Source organism: Biomphalaria glabrata, chromosome 3 (assembly GCF_947242115.1).
Source record: "Biomphalaria glabrata chromosome 3, xgBioGlab47.1, whole genome shotgun sequence".
Lineage (NCBI taxonomy): Eukaryota > Metazoa > Mollusca > Gastropoda > Planorbidae > Biomphalaria > Biomphalaria glabrata.
In genome coordinates this window covers 49430405-49448214 of record NC_074713.1, presented here as the reverse complement: position 1 = coordinate 49448214, position 17810 = coordinate 49430405, and the positions used below count along the sequence as shown (strand labels likewise).

General features: G+C 39.2%; 1 protein-coding gene across 1 annotated transcript in view; it reads left to right on the top strand.

Moving 5' to 3' along the window:
* The window catches only part of LOC106051993 (cysteine-rich motor neuron 1 protein-like), a 116498-nt gene that overhangs the window by 64607 nt on the left and 34081 nt on the right, over positions 1 to 17810 (top strand). The window contains exons 3-4 of the mRNA XM_056022459.1: positions 14281 to 14652; positions 16283 to 16391. Of these exons, the coding sequence (XP_055878434.1) occupies positions 14281 to 14652; positions 16283 to 16391 (481 nt within the window). The remainder of the gene's footprint in view (positions 1 to 14280; positions 14653 to 16282; positions 16392 to 17810) is intronic.

Here is a 17810-nt window from a genome sequence, read left to right as displayed (position 1 = left end):
AGCTCTAGCCTTAATAATATAATGATTACCTTAATTCTAACTTTAACTTAATGATATAATGATTACCTTAATCCTAACTTTAACTAAATGATATAATGATTACCTTAATCGTAACTTTAAACTTAATGATATAATGAATACCTAAATGAGATGTGTGGCAGAGTGGCTTAAACCGCTTGGCTCTCTATCAAGGGGACGAGTTTGAATCCCTACTCAAGCTGATTTGTGCTAGCTGAGCGGCTAAACCTTTTCCCAGATTGACCCCTAACCCCACAGGTCCATAAAAGAGATAGGATCATAGCGCACTGAGCATGCTATAAACACGAAAAGCGCTATTTAAAAGCAATTAAACAAAAAAAGGATGATTGCCCTACTTTGCTTTGCGGATGTAACACAGAACAATCATTCGTCTAATACATAGGTTGGTTTTTTTTTAAATACTAACAAAAAAATTGCCTATTTTTGAGAGTTCGTGATTCATATGAACTAAATTGGACTGTTAGTTTCTATGTTACCTTTGGATAAGAGAGTACCAGCCCAACGACGGACCGCCTTGATATAGAGTTTTAGTGTGAACATCTTGCAAGACGAGTTGAAATCTTTGACTATCACCCTTCAGCCCCCCCCCCTTTTGAAGTGTAATTTAACATGCATTGAAGCACGCTATTATATAACCAAGTTCCTGATCCAAAGTTCAAATGTATTGTGTCCGCTATACGTTTAAAGAAATTTTTAGCGTATACAACATTAATTGGTAAGTCCAAAAAATGACCCACATTACGAATGGCTCTTTGCCATCTATAACTATTTGATAATAGGCAATATATTATTTGATAATAGGCAATATATTATTTGATAATAGGCAATATATTATTTGATAATAGGCAATATGTTATTTGATAATAGGCAATATGTTATTTGATAATAGGCAATATATTATTTGATAATAGGCAATATATTATTTGATAATAGGCAATATAACTATTTGATAATAGGCAATATATTATTTGTGAGAGTCGAAGGGCAAAAATTTTTAGATTAATTTAATAATAAATAGTAAGAATAATAGGGAAAAAACACAAAGTTCCCATATCAGATGTAGCGATGTGCCACGCAGTTGATGTAAAGGTATATAAGTTGGGGCATATAATACAGAAAATCCGCTGCCTGAGGACAGATGTAGACGTCGAAACGAAATTCTTAATTTGACCACCGGTGGACAATGCTTGCCCTGGCAAAATATGTAGGTTTCCCCTGGTGCTTTGTAGCCACGGGAAATACTGCATTCCTAATTAATCTTCGGACTTGAAGACAAGCCTTGTTATTATAAACTACTAATATTTTCTTTATTATCCTTGAAATGTCTGTTACTACAAACGTAACGATAATAGGGAATTATACGTTTTTGTTTTAACCGGGGCCCCTTTCGCATCTCCCCCAGACATACACATCACATTGTTTCTGAGGTTAAGTGTGTCTGACTGGCTCCATGTGTGTGTTCCCCTCCTGATAGCACTGAGTGTAGGAACACAGCTAGAATACAATAACAAATGGGTTTCCTTATAGCAACAAACACTTGCCAACTTAGAACGAGTTTACTTCTGCTGAGTTGATAGTTGTGCTGTTTTTTGTGTGTATGGGTTTGTGTGTTTTCTTTATATTTTGGCAGTGTTTCTCAACACTTATAGCAAACTCTTTAAATGAAAAACAAAAAAAAAAAAAAAAAAAAACAACGAGAAAAGATTTAAAAAAAAAGCTAGATCTACTCCTAAAGTATGTTTATGTTAAAAACACCTAGAAAAGATTAAAAAAAAAAGCTAGATCTACTCCTAAAGTATGTTTATGTTAAAAACACCTAGAAAAGATTAAAAAAAAAAGCTAGATCTACTCCTAAAGTATGTTTATGTTAAAAACACCTAGAAAAGATTTTAAAAAAAAGCTAGATCTACTCCTAAAGTATGTTTATGTTAAAAACACCTAGAAAAGATTAAAAAAAAAAAGCTAGATCTACTCCTAAAGTATGTTTATGTTAAAAACAAGAGTGAGGCGTCGTCTTGAAAGAGTTAACAGACCAGGGGAAGCAACTTGTGTCTCTGTGGGGTAGCTCGGAAACCCTTTTCCCACCCAGATGGACCATAACGTACTGAACATGTTAAGCAGCGGTTCTCAACCTTTTAAGCTCGGTGACCCCTTTTTACAACCCCCCACTCTGCCGCGACCCCCCTACACACACACCAATAGAAGAGTAGACAATACCGATCCATAGTTTCGATGGTCTTAGGCGACCCCTGGCGTATGGTCAATCGACCCCCAAGGGGGTCGCGACCCAGAGGTTGAGAACCCCTGTGTTAAAGGAACAGGAAGGACACTCTATTCACGAAACAATAATTTTAATAATTATTAGTTCTATCAGATTTACCAATGCGGTCTACGTTTAAATTTTAAACTTTTTCCCCCACCCTCTCAGTGAGTGTCCGGTAAGGGTCAAGATTGTCAAGATCAGCCCCCACGGGGGCCCCATTTATAACACTTTGACCGGGAGTCGCGGTGGTTGCGGGTTCGAATCCTGGTGAAGGCTGAGATTTTTTAAAATTTCGGGCGCCTCTGAGTCTACCCAGCTCTAATGGGTACCTAACATGAATTGAGGAAAAAGCAAAGGTGGGTGGTCGTTGTGATGGCCACATGCCACCCTTGTTAACACAGAAACCACCCACAGAAACAGACGATCTTTACATCGGCTGCCCTATAGACCACAATGTCTGAAAGGGGAACTTTACTTTTGTTTTATAACACTTTGACCAACTGGAAGGATGTTATCCAGAGGCCAGGACTAAGAGATGGCTCTACACCGATGCCTATGTCTAGACCATTTCATCACATCCGTTGTTGTAAGCCATGCTCCTCGAGCCAAACTCTTACATTTTTTTTACCACAAATGTACAGTTCTGACACGGATGTTAACGTTCACTTTTGGAGCCCACGTGACCCTAATGTCCACTAAAAAAGCCTCATGCGCCAACCAGTCAACTTTCTTGAGTAGAACGGGGGAGGGGGGGGCTAATTGTTTAGTTTTACGCTATTTAGTCTTTTAATCCTGCGTAAAATATTTTTTAGTATTTTTAAATTCAAGATGGCCGGAAGTAGAAATACCACTCTAATGGAAACTTGACATTAAGTTGGGAATTTGGATTGATGGGTCGTTGTGCTGGCCACATGACACCCTCGTTAACCGTCAGCTATAAATCAGATAATCTGCCACATGGATTGCAAGGTCTGAAACGATTACTTTACTGACTTTCTAATTCAATGAAAATTCGCGGAACCAAAAAAAACAAAAATAAAAAATAAAACAAGAGTCGTGAGCGCTTGCTTAAATCTGTCGTGCAGGTTGTTCTGAGGGTGGACTTCAGTGAACACCGACTATCTCTGAACATTGACTAGCTCTGAACACCGACTAGCTCTGAACATTGACTAGCTCTGAACACCGACTAGCTCTGAACATTGACTAGCTCTGAACATCATGACTAACTCTGAACATTGACTTAGCTCTGAACATTGACTAGCTCTGAACATCATGACTAGCTCCGAACATTGACTAGCTCTGAACATTGACTTAGCTCTGAACCTTGACTTAGCTCTAAACATTGACTAGCTCTAAACATTGACTAGCTCTAACCATTGACTTGGCTCTGAACACCCACTACGATCTAATGATCATACTTGATATACTGATATGACTGTTTCCGGTCTTGTCTGAGTCATCATCTTAATAGCAATTAGCTCATGACATTTTTGTGTACCGGTACACCAAGTCCGAATTCCTTTTACCATGCTTGTACCCCCTGCTGCTGTCTGTCCTCAGCTAACCCTTCGTCTATCACCAAGTGCTGGCCATGACTCCTCTATGACGCGGCACTTGTCCCTCTACTACCTGGTCGTCTGCGAAGCCAAAAGTATGCAGCTAACGGGTTGACGTCATGCCCAGACACCGCGGATGATATCGGCCCCGAAAACTCCCACGCATGTTGAAGTCGTAACTCAGAGACAACGGGGCCGAGAGTAGGTCAAAATGAACGCGGCGATAACACGTGATACACATTTTTTTGCACACGTCCATTCTTGAGTCACAATCAACGCATTCCTTTGCACTTATCAACGAGACATAACTTAATCTTTTCGGAAAACCACCTTCTATCTTTAATACTTATCGACAACAACGACATAATCGCATGAACACAGTTTTTTTTTTCCCTCGTTAAAAGTGATATGCAATTTGAATTTGGTGGCGGCTATTTGCTTTATTTAACCTCCTATGATTGTGATAGTGAAAAAAAATGCAAATTATCATATACCATAATTTTCTCAATTATATGTAAAGTAAATATTTCACTTAAACATGATAGATGATCACAAAGCAGAAATATATGTCATTACTTGTTGCTAAAACAATAATCAATATACGAATCCAACTCCCAGAGATACCATCCAAAAAACTCAAAATAAGCTAATGGCATTGATACCAAATCTGGCGCACGCTTCTCTTTACAATGTCATTACATCTCATGCTTAGCAGGTTCGGGAGCCCATGTTCCACAGCTATCACGTTTTTTTTTTTGCTGTCAAATGATTTCGACATTCTTTAACACCTCCGTCTCTGTGGTCGTCTTGTCTTACGTGCTCAACCACACCATGACCGTCCTTGACCTTACACGAAACAAGGTTAATGTATTCAAGTGTTGTTGCCACGACTGGTTAGGCCTTGTTGAGATTCCATTCCCACTGTGTCAAAGTAAACTTCGCTGTATTTATCGCTTTGTTTTGGTTATCACTTTCGATATTGTCGTAGGCCACGTCCACCTCTTCACTAAATACAGAGATAGGCCGTACCGAACAATTCCTGGGTCTCCCATCTTCTATTGGTTTTGTGCAATGACCAACGGAGCAAGGAAGGACTCCGACTGGAGGAATGTAATGGTGTCTTAAACTCCGTAGTACTCTCTTAAGTTAGCATGTATTACATCATCTATAGCTGCAGTTCGTCCATCTCTCGTGTGGAGTCTTTCATCTCCCATCGAGCGCCTCCCCAGGTGGCGGATTGGGGAATGCCCCCCTGAAATACCCCGGGTGGACCAAAATCAAACCTGCTGCCTTGCAGGAAGTGGAGGGATCCACAAAGGCTAGGGCACCTTTCCCGAAAATAAAGGCAGCTATCCGGAGGGCCCTGCACTGGGCTTTGTGCTTTCTCGTGAGGCTGGTGAGACCTATGTGAGGCAGGAGTGTTTGGCTGCACACTGGGCAGGTTAGGCGAAGTCTTAAGTTCGCATGTAACACCATCTATCTATCTATCTATCTATCTATCTATCTATCTATCTATCTATCTATCTATCTATCTATCTATCTGTCTGTCTGTCTGTCTGTCTGTCCGTCCGTCCGTCCGTCCGTCCATCTAATCTATCTTATCTATCTAGACTTTTGGATATGAAGTATATTAAACAATGAAGACAAAGTCTTATAAAGGAGAATTATGTGTGTGTGGTTGGTTTAGTTAGATGATCTTGTAAAGAAAACAAATTTCTTTACATTAGAAATTTGGGATGAACTCATTTATCTGTAGAGACTGACTCACATATACTTTCATTTAAGCCTGGTGTCAGAAGAACGTCAAGAAGAACCACCGGTATTTTCTATTTCAATTAAAACAACGGAGTTATCTTTCTTTCAAACACGCACACACACTTGTGTTTTTTTTTTATTTAAAGACTTCTTTAAGCAATCAATGCTTGCGTACATTACACATGAATAGCTTGGACCACACCTACCTAGATATATTACTGACATGTTGATTTAGTCATGGTGATATGCTTGCAGAGTGACACTGCCACCGCGCCAGGAATACATGGGGCGGAAATTAGGGAGTTAATTACATCGATACGAGATACACAGCTCGCGCTATTTTGGCACGTGCCAAGGCCCCGCGCAATCGAGTCCACAAGTAGACAAATTCACATGTGTACAGTATTGTGTGTACATGTGGTGTACTTAAACCTCTTTCTTGATTCTCAAGTGGCGGAGATGTCATGAGATGTCACATGTGGCGTAGATATGATTTTTTTTTTTTGTTGGAGTGGGTTTCTGTTTCATCAGCGTGCTATCCTCTCCTCCACCTCCCGTCTTTCATTCATGAATTATCCTGTTTTTTTTTTTTAAACATCTGTACTATTTGTGCCAAGAGTGTGGAAAAGGCGCTTCCACTATCGGGGACATCTATTAATAGCTTATGGGGGAAATCCGTTAGTTTAACAGCCTCTGTTTCGAATTATCTTGACACTATACGTATCTCTAGACGACAACGCCTCTTTAATTTATAAAATGATTTTATGGGAAAGAGATAATATGGTGCTTGTTATTCATCTTTTTTTTTTCCACCATCATCATCATCATCATCATCTCTTTCTTTCTCATTCTCTATAACTCTCTTCCATTCACTTTTTTTTTTTAAGATCAGGGTTTCCCAAACATTTTCTACTTAACGGAACACTTTGCAAATGCTAAGTATTTATTTAATGGATTATTTTACTTCTTGTTTAGAGAGGTTAATTCATCTGATGGCTTACCCTAGTTAACTATTCCAGTAGTTCGTGAAACTCCTATTCAAGTCTCCCGAAACACTAGGTTTCCGCGGAACTCAGGGAAACACTGGCCTAGATCTTGAATGTGTAATATTTGTCGAAAATCCCAAAAAGAAAAAAAAAACTTAATATTCTCTTATTTTAAAAAAAAATAAGAGAACTGTTTGGGGGATTACGTACGTCTCCAATGGACCTCATTCACCAATCGTAAACAAACAACATTTAGTCACGTGATCTTATTGATAAAACAATGGAAAAAACTGTCACGTGACAACCATCATGAATTAAACATGAGATCGTAAATTATATAGAAGAGATAGAGCGCCACGTGGCTAAATGTTGTTTGTTTACGATTGGTGAATGAGGTCCATTAGCACGATCAGAGAAGCTACTTTCTCTTGATCGATATCGAAACATACCGACAGCACATGGGTTTTTATTCTGGGCTTTTAAAAGTGGGGAAGACTAGAGCCTGTCATGCAGTGACCTCGTGAATATTTTGGCGGCCATGGTCAAACCGTAAGTAAAGTTCCCCTTTGAGATCTTGAGATCTACGAGGTCATCTGTTTCTGTGGCCCACGGTTAACGAGCGTGTCATGAGGCAATCACAACGACCAACCGCCTTTACTTTTCCCCAAATCATGTCAGGTTTCCATTAGAGCTGGTTGGACTCAGAGGCGCCTTAAGGATCCCAAAATTAAAAATCTCAGTTTTCACTTGGATTCGAACCCAGGACCCTCCTGTTCAGAAGCCAAGCGCTTTACCACTCTACTAACATGCCGTTCAAGCCGCCGTCTATTCAAATTTTGATGATGATGTTGTGATGATCTGAGATCCTACTTTAATTTATATTTTCGGTCTTTGCTTATCATCCAATAAGGAGCTCGTTAGGAAAGTACCCTGTCTAGTTTAGACTTGTATGGTAGACTTCCGTTGGAACTGGCACGAGAACAGTTTCAATACCCCAGTGGAAAGTCAGTACCGGAACCTGACACAACAGAATCAGACAACATATGTTCCGGATGCTAAACATTTGAACTAGCGAAATCTGTCATTGTGGATTTTCACAAAGAATGCTGACCGGAGTGTCACAAAGAATGTTGACATTGTCCTTCAAAACTGCTTTCTTTATCAAGAGGCCCGAACAAGACACTGGCCCCTAAACACCCCTATAGAAAGAAAACTATATGGAGAGCTCCTTGATTTGGAAACCCCTGCGCAGTTCATCTCCTATATTGGACTAGTCATCTGAACGCTCCAACATAATACTGAGAACGAGGCTAAGTCTGCATGATGTACAACTTTTTACTAGTCACTTACTGCAAGCGTATAAAAAAAAAAGTTTGTCCCATCCATTGGTTTAAATTTAAAACAACAATGCTACTGTTTAAGCCGGAAGTGATGAAATACACGTCATCACGAGGCCGAGTAGCTTAATGTCGTCTGCATCGAGTAGCACCTGTTTAAATTCACGTAGGGGAGTGTTTCCAAAAGTGTGTGTGTGTGTGTGTGGGGGGGGGGTTACACGTACCCCCCAGGGGAACAGGAAGACTTTGGAGGGGGTGTGCGTTGCACCTCATTAGCTATTCGCTTTTTAAATACCCATTTATTATGTTAATTCTTCTCCTAGACTCTAGGCGAGGGGTGCTCAGTGTTACAAAAATTATAATCTTTAACTTAAGTCGAAGGTTTGGGAAACACTGACGTAGGGTATGAACTTAGTGTTTCAGAGAGAAAGAGGGGAGGGGGGAGAGGTGAGAGAGAAGAAGAGATAGAGAGAAAAGAAGAGAGAGAGATTGCATGCTGAAAGATCTATTACCTACATTTTGTTTGTGTGTGTGTGTATGTGTAGATACGTAACTGTGTAGGTGTGCTTGTTGGACCTGCCAGATCGCCGTGTTTATTGTCTATCAGGAATTCTGGGAATGTACACAATTTCTGGAAGTGATTTTAACACTTACAAGGGAGGCTAAGAATGTCTAGTTGTACATCATTACATTTCACGGCTGTAGAGTTATCCTCTCTCTTCCCCCCCCCCCCCCCGGCCCCAATTTATCGTTTTTTTCGTCTGACCTCATTCTCCATGTGTATTCTATTAAAATGTTGCATTTTATTCACTTACCAGTGTATACATACATATTACTTATATAACTTTGTTTTAGCACTTAGCTTCACACCTGTACCTACGGTGTAATAGTTACATTTGAAGATAAAATAATCTTATTGGTCTAAACAAATTGAAGTTCAGTTTGAAAGCAATTGTCCACCACAGGATTAATACTATAACAGTAGCAGTCTTGGGGCGTGGTGTGGTGTCAGAGTGGTAAAGCGCTGGGCTTTCCAACCAATGAGTCTCGGTTCAAATCTCGGTGAAGATCTGGATTTTAAATTGATTCCTCCCAATTCGAATGGGTGTCTGACATTGCATGGGGAAGGTAAAGTGGATGGTCGTTGTGCTCGCCACGTGAAACCCTCGTTCGCTGTTGGACATTGATACAAATTACCTTACCATTATCTGTCCTATAAAGAGTGAAATGGGTTGCCTGAATCAGCCAGGTAAACCAACGAGTTAGCATCAGCAGAGTGTAAGTCATTGAATTAACATGCATGACTAGATTGACACATTAAACGCGTAGGACGTAATTATCTTTTTATTTTTATTTTTGAAGTATCGTCTGTAATATATTAGAAGATCGCAAGGCATGAACGGGTTACTTTACTTTTTAATTAACTATATATAAATTGTTGACATATATATATATATATATATATATTATAAGTATGTGTCTTAGTCTGTGTATATATAAAGAAAGAGCGACACACAAGAACACAATGGTAGACCTGTAGTCTACATCCGGGAAACCAAAGCTCAGAAGATATTTCCGACAACTGTTAAAATACGATGTTTTAGAGACGCCCATGTATCTCCCGGAAGTGGGATGAATCCAGCCCTCAACACGGTGTCTCGCTGTATCTCGAGTATTTAGACGTGGCCTAGCTGTTTAGACTAGTGCCGTGCGGGTGGACAGACTCCGGCGGAGATAGAGAGTGCGGTGGTGTCGGGCGTGGGGGGGGGGGCTGCTAAGGTGGACGCAAAACTGACCTAGTGACACGATTAGATAAAACAGTCACGGCATGTTGACAAACTGGTGTAATAGGGCCCATTGAGTGAGGGATGCAGAAGGTTGGGGGGGGGGGGGCGCGAAATCCTTGACATACCGCCGCTGTACATTTTGTTTCAAGCGACGGCACACTTTTTTTTTTCTGTACGCCGCTAGCCGTGTGAGCCCCCTCGTCAAGCAGGCCTTGTTTTACATAGCATTTTTTTTTTTTGGTCTCGTCTTGATTCCGAGTTTGTCTCCTTCCGCGATATAAAAAAGGTTGCAAATATCTGCGCGCGCGGAGTGATCGACGACCAGGAAGTCTCGATCTCAAGCAAGCGGACAAACCAGTCCGTGATGGGGGCTGGGAAATGGGGGTGGGAGGAGGGCGGCACGCCTGGGGAAAAAAAAGTAGTAAACCTTTTTTTTAAAAAAAAAAACGGTTTTATTATCATTAGCAAGATTAGGAACTAACCGACAAATTTTTTATCGTGTCAAAAAACAAAAAAAGTTTTACCTGTTGGTTGGCATGACAACGGGAAAACAAGGAAATAAACAAGATTATCCTCTCGTTAGCTCTCTTATTTTCCTCTCTTATCTCGCTGAATGAAGTTGCTAGCTCTACTTTATTAGCCAAATTTCTAAACAGATTACAGAGTTATCTCCACCTGCTATCGTCTCCGCTAGGTGTGACAATAATTGAAATATGTCGGCGCCATTTTTATTGACTGTCAATTAGGAATTATCTTAGTAATAGTACTAATAATTGTAATAATAATAATAATAATAAACATAAGAAAATATAATTAGCAATAGTACTACTACTGCTACTACTACTACTACTACTAATAATAATAATAAACTAACCAAAATACAATTAGTACTAATAATAGTAATAATAACAATAATAATAATAATATACTTAACAAAATACAATTAGCAAAAGTAATAATGATAGTAAATAGTAATAATAATAATAATTATATACAAAATACAATAAGTAATAGTACTAATAATAGTAATAATATACTTAATAAAATTATACAGAAACAACTTATTCTTCTTCCACGTTCTCATTGTTATGTTGGAGCGTTCAGATGACTAGACCAATACATGAGATGAACTGTGCAGTGGTTTCCAAATCATAGAGCTCTCCATATAGTTTTCTTTCTAAATCGATGTTTTGGGACCAGTGTCTTGTACGGGCCTCTTGGTAAAGAGAGTAGTTTTGAAGATCATGGTCAGCATTCTTTGGGGACACTCCATATGGGCAGATTTCATTGGTTCCAATTTGAGCTTCCGGTACATGTGTTGTCTCGATCTGCTGTGTCTGGTTCTGAGGCGAAAGATTAGACGTTGATCTTGTCGGGATAGCTTGTAATAGGCGTCGTCTTTCTTATGATTCGGAATCGGATGAGAGCCTGACCATTTCTCGTTTATTTTATTCACTATTAGTTTTCTTCATTTATTCTGGATAGAGTGCAGAGTTTAATTGTGTGTTTGTTCTTTTAATGGCCATCCATTGCAGACGAGCCACCAGCCTCTTGACATACAATGTTAAGGTATGCATAAGTATTGTAGCTGATGCTTTGTGCCAATCTATGTAGTCTGGGCGGGTGAAACTTTTGAAGGTTATCCAGAAAGGAGAAATAAAATATCTCCATTTTCTTTTTTCTGTGTTGAATCTGTTACCATGACAACATCACGCCAGTGTGATCTTGGAATACCCTCCAAGCGTACGTCTTGATGCAAACTCTCGAAAACCAAATCGCCCGAGTGTCGGCAAACTAAAAAAAACTCGAACCAGGTTTTGAATTGGAGAACAAACATTTTTACTTCCCTTGTTTGGATGAGTACTCAGCCCCATAAAAACTTTTTCGAAGTGGCTCGTGTGTTTCAATATTGACATTTCGCGACATGCGCAGACATTTTGTTAATTTTTTTTAGTGTTAATCTGCATATGCTGTCTTGCAGCACGGGTCGCCGTATCAGCTGACAGTTGTTTTTTCTAGCTGGCGTGTCTAATGGGGGGCGATGACGATTTTATTTCAAGCAAAACCAATTGAGAACCTCTCTCCAACTAAAGTTAAATATTACATCGCCTTGAAGGTCGCAGTAGAAAGAGATATTTTAAAAGGGTTCTTGGTTTTCAAAACCAGGATATAAACTGCCACCCCCCCCCACACACACACACAGATAATTGATGCTTCTTTGATAACTACATGTGCTAAGTTATTAATAACTACAATAAGAAGGGAAGTTGTCTCGTGAAGTTTTATACAAACTATGCTCCCTGTTTGTGTTTGTAAAGTTCTTTGTATGAACTGCAGTTGTGAACCAAGATGGCTCCAGAATTAACATATTCCTTGGAGGTGACATCCTTCTTCTTCTAGCCAGCTTTATTGCTGCTGAGCTGTGAGCTCTTTTGCAGACTGTGCCAAGGAAAAATTGTGTGCTGTTCTCTTCAGTTGTTCAGCACTGCCGTACAGGGTGTTGGTTATGTTGGGCTGTAGTGGAAGTAGGGTCTGTCTAAGGTGGATTAGGAAGGGGCATTCAAAGAGGATGTGGTTTACAGTTTTATAAAGGTGGGCGCAGTGCCTATAAAGGGGAAGTGTGTGGGATTTATTTTGTTCAGATGGTAATTTAACAGAGGCCTGTGTCCTGTTCTTAGTTGAAAGATAGTAGATTACTCTTTGCGGGGGAGAAAGTTACAGTGGCGTTGCTAGGGAGGAGGGGGGGGGAGAATTTGAAAATCCCCCGACCCCCACTTGAGGGGGGGTCCAAAGAAGTGTTTTTTTTTACATTAAAAATTAAATATTACGCAAAATGCAGGGTCTCCCAAAGAGGTCAAGCCACCCTCCCGGGCCCCCAAACGAAGGAAAAATCCTAGATACGCCCCTGGAAATATTGTCCAGTTTGTTTGGCATGGTCATTTCTTTGTACAGAAGGTTACATCCAAAAGCGAGTCTTTGTTCTTGATTATATCAACCGAACAGAAACAGAAATTGTTCTCAAACACATTGGAGACCACGTGATGAGACCACGTGATGAGATCACGTGAATTAAAAACAAAAATCTTTCTATTCACCCAACACTTAACAGCTTAAATCATATGGGTCGCGTTAGCTTCAGCTTGATTTGACCCCTGGCTTTATATGCATTCTTTCTAGGCATTCTTTCTCATAGAATATGTACAGATTACACTCTTATGGTCGAGTAGTTATAAAAATAATCTGTTGTTTTTTTTGTTCTTGTTCCCCGGGGCGCCGAAGAAAAAGAAAAAAAAACCTCCCATCATTCTCAATGAAAAGAATTTGACCAATGAAAAGAAGACTTGAAAGAGAGGCGTGCCGAGTCGGCGCTAAAATACAAAACGTCAATTTAAATCTAATTCTGCGTTATAAATATTCATAACACATTTTCCCACTTTCACGCATCGAGGTAACCCACATTAACAATCGCCCCTGGGTTCATTTCACCGCCCGCCCCCCACCCCTTTCACATTTTCTTACAACAGTTGCTTTTCAGCCTGATTCTCTGACGTGGGAAACTCGAGTACATTGGATTACAGGGCGCAGGTCTTAAAACTGTGGGGCGAATGGGGATGAGGTTCCGGGGGCACAGGGGAACAAATCTCCTTGCTGGTTCCCAGGAGCAAAGCGTATTGTGTTCATCAGAATGTAATCCAGTGATCCAGGAATCAAGCAGCGTACAGCTCTCCATAGAAAGCTCAAGTTGGGGGGTACGGACAAGGGCTGCTAACTCTGTAGCTAAGAGACCATGGAAAGGTGGCTAGAGTTACGCTTCTTTAAAAGGAAATCTTGTTTCCCGATATTTTTTTTTTGTTGTCTAATCTTTTGTTCGTTTTAAGTCCGTCCGTTCGCGTTCACTTCACAGCTGGAGATTTTATTCTCACGATTTCCCATACTCGGAATGAATACAGGTCCACGCGTGATGGGACTACCGCAGCATCACAATTCATTCACATGTTTGTGTTGGTAGAATAAGTGGAGATTTGAACCCCAACCTAATGTTTTAACGGTCAGATGATGTACTCTTTACTTCTTTCTGTATCGGTCAACGAAGCAGTTATATGGCCAGACGTCAGAATGAAATAGTTAGATTTGAACGCGAGACTATAGAAGTGTTTAACCCTTAACCATACATTATTTTTTGTAGTTGTTATTGTTAACGTTGCTATGGTATTTTAAACACATGTCAAATATTCATGCCAAGCTACACCTAGATAGTTAATCATTTCGATTTCTATAAATAACATTCACCCAAAAATTTGTAGTTAGAAATTGTAATTGAGTAAAAATCGTTCGACACGTATCTATTATAACAGCAATGGAATTTATACTTTCAAATATCTTTAAGGGGGTCGGTAGATGGTAGCTTAGCCAGCACCACTATCTCCTCGTACTTTCCGCTCGCTTTAACAAGTGGCTCAAAATGATAAATTTACCGTAGCCCAAAGTATTGATTACATTTTCATATGCAAAAGTAAGTAATCCAAATGTTTTAATTCCTTATATTGTACTTTTCAGAAATACCAGAAATGGGATGCTCTGGTCAGAACTGCCCACCAGCCTACATTGAACGCCTGTGTCCCCCAGACTCCTCCGTGGCATTCAAGACCCGGAAGTCGGAGGACCCTGGGAGCGCCGACACCAGTCCTCGCCCTCCGGAAGATGCCCAGGTCCGAGACGCTCAGAGCAAGGCGTCACAGCCTCACGGAGAGGCCCCTGAGATGAACCACCTTGACCTTCCCTCACGGGATTCCACGCTCTACTGTGTGTGCAATATGTCCGCCTGTCACATTCCCTCGTGCGCGCGCGGCTTCACGTTACGTCTGCTGCAGAATGCAACCGGCCTTCCCGGCACGTGCTGTGACGTGTACGAATGTCAGAGGTCGAACGGTAAGTGGGCTTTAATCATGCCAGTCAATCAGTCTTCAGGTCGCCCCCCCCCCCCCCAAAAAAAAAAAAAATATTCATTCTTCAATACGCATTAGTTTTCATAACAGCGACGTTTCACCTTGCAGAATCAAATTCAAATCAAGTTAAAGAAATCAAAATATTGTTCTTAATATTCTCTAACTAATTTGTGTAACTCTGTAGGGATCATACGTCTAGTTTATAGCCATTTGTTTTTCTGTCTGTCTGGGTGGAATCGTGTACATCTTTTTCTTCCGATTCCCATTCTAGGTTCAAGATGAAATTTTCCACAATTATTCATTGTCGATGACAACATACGAATCACTGAAAAAAAATGTTATGTAGTTAATCGATAAGTCGTAATTAATTAATTTTGCATTAAATAGAGAGACAGTAGGACCTAATCAGCTAAGAGAAAATACAGAATAAGTTCGTTCGCTAATATTTTTTAAAACTAACATTAGACTATAAGTACTTGGAAAGCTCGGTGATTCAAAATAATCGATTCTATGTCATTCAATATAAATATATACCTAATACTCGATACGTAACTTAGTTAAAATAAAAAACACCAACACTGCGCATGACATGGGTATGAATAGAACTGATCATGAATAGGAATGGATTTGTATTATTTAAAACCATAAATTGGTATGCACTGAAAGCACGAGAAACTTATTGGAGGTTTTAAATATACAGAGTCTTACCGTAAATACCAAACTTATTGAAGGTTTTAAATATACAGAGTCTTACCGTAAATACCAAACTTATTGAAGGTTTTAAATATACAGAGTCTTACCGTAAATACCAAACTTATTTTAAGGTTTTAAATATACAGAGTCTTACCGTAAATACCAAACTTATTGAAGGTTTTAAATATACAGAGTCTTACCGTAAATACCAAACTTATTGGAGGTTTTAAATATACAGAGTCTTACCGTAAATACCAAACTTATTGAAGGTTTTAAATATACAGAGTCTTACCGTAAATACCAAACTTATTGAAGGTTTTAAATATACAGAGTCTTACCGTAAATACCAAACTTATTGAAGGTTTTAAATATACAGAGTCTTACCGTAAATACCAAACTTATTGGAGGTATTAAATATACAGAGTCTTACCGTAAATACCAAACTTATTGGAGGTTTTAAATATACAGAGTCTTACCGTAAATACCAAACTTATTGGAGGTTTTAAATATACAGAGTCTTACCGTAAATACCAAACTTATTGGAGGTTTTAAATATACAGAGTCTTACCGTAAATACCAAACTTATTGGAGGTTTTAAATATACAGAGTCTTACCGTAAATACCAAACTTATTGGTGTATCCGGTCTGCAAGAGACGGAAGTATTAATAAGGGAATTAATTGAATCAACGATTAGGGATGCTCACACTGAAGGTTACTGAACAGGAAAGACCTAGCAATCTTTAAACTACACATAATCACGTGGTTTTGAAACTGACTTTTTCCATGAATGATTCAAACTAATTGCTGCTTTGTTTTTAAAAAGTATTTTTTTGTTTAGTGTGCCAGTTTCTCTATTACTCCTGTTCCTACTCTTCGCTGATTCCATTCTATTGATTGTACTTTGACTGTCTTTATGCAGATTGTCCCTCGACCATGTGTCCACCAATCGAAGAAGAGCCATGCCCAGAGGATAGTGTCCGACTGATGCCCATGTGGACAGATGACCACTGCTGCGAGGTGCAGCAAGGGTAAGCATTATATATCCACCTGACACGCTTTACCAGCTGGAAGTAGTCTAAGTAATAACTTAAAGATATACTACCTATATTATGTCATTCGTACACCTAGTCGATAAAAAGTCAGACTGTGGGCTGTACCTGTTATAATTAATTTTGTTATATTGAGCTTATAAACGAGTTGTAGCCAAGAGGTAAAGCTCTGAGTTTTGGACGCGAGGGATTTCTAGTTCGTATTATTAATTTTTTTTTTATTTCACTTGAGTCAGCGTAACCTTAATAGGTACCTGATATTAGAGAAAGTAAAGGCGATTGATCATTGTGCTGGTTCCATTTACCTTTGGCCAGAGAAACGAATAAGATTTACATCTTCTGACACCGTTGATCATTGGTGCCCAAAATACGCCGCGGGTCAAATCCGGCCTCGACGTGGTTATATCCGGCCCGCCCGCCGAAACGTCGACACAAAATGGAGAAAATTCCCTCCAAAAAAATAAATGTTGAAAAATGTATCTTTACCTATTTAGGACTGTCATATATTTTTTCTGAATGTATTGCTACCATGACCTTTAACGTTTGTGCGTTTAGGAACAGAGACTGAATGTAGAATCTACCAGGACCAGTGGGCGGATCTTTACTTGTTTGCGGAACATGATAATAAGCCTACATCTTTGTTTTATAAAGAAAGTGTGGCTGTTTAAAAAACAACAACATGTATATCGGCATTATAAATAATTATGGCGGCATTATTGGTTTAAACCACGAATAAAAGATTCACTACAACTAGAGATTTGAGGATCGATGTGAATATTAACCAATAAGAGACCTATACTGTTGCTAACATTTGAAGTAGACAAATGAAGTTATTTTCTGACGCGTGAAAAACATAATCGTCAAATATCACACGAAATGATGAATATAGCACTACACCCAAAGGGTTTTGGTAAAATAGTTTCAGAACAATTTCATTTAGTTTTTGTAACTTTTCGGTCATGTGGCCCGCGAGAGGAGTGTTGGGAAATTAAAATGGCCCGCAGGTCGAATTAGGTTGGGCACCACTGCCGTAGATCAAATGGTTTATAAAAAATTAAGAAAACCTAGATCTACAACTACTTACTATTATAAAATAATAAAATATTTCTAAAGCTTTTTCTAAAGGCAAAGTTCAAAGAACATTGGGGTTATCTTCATCTTGTTGTGATCTTGTTTTACAAACAAAATTGTCCAAAGCTCTTTTATAATGTGAATCTTGTCAGATAAAACATGACAAAATTAAAAGTTTGTTGATTGAAGATTCACATATTCTTGACTACGAGATCGGTTCTAAATATCAAGCAATCAACGAAGTCCTATTGTAAGAAAATTTTAGCTTTATAATTGTTTGGCTTGTTTTGTGAACTTTCATATTAATTATATCAGTGTTTCCCAAAC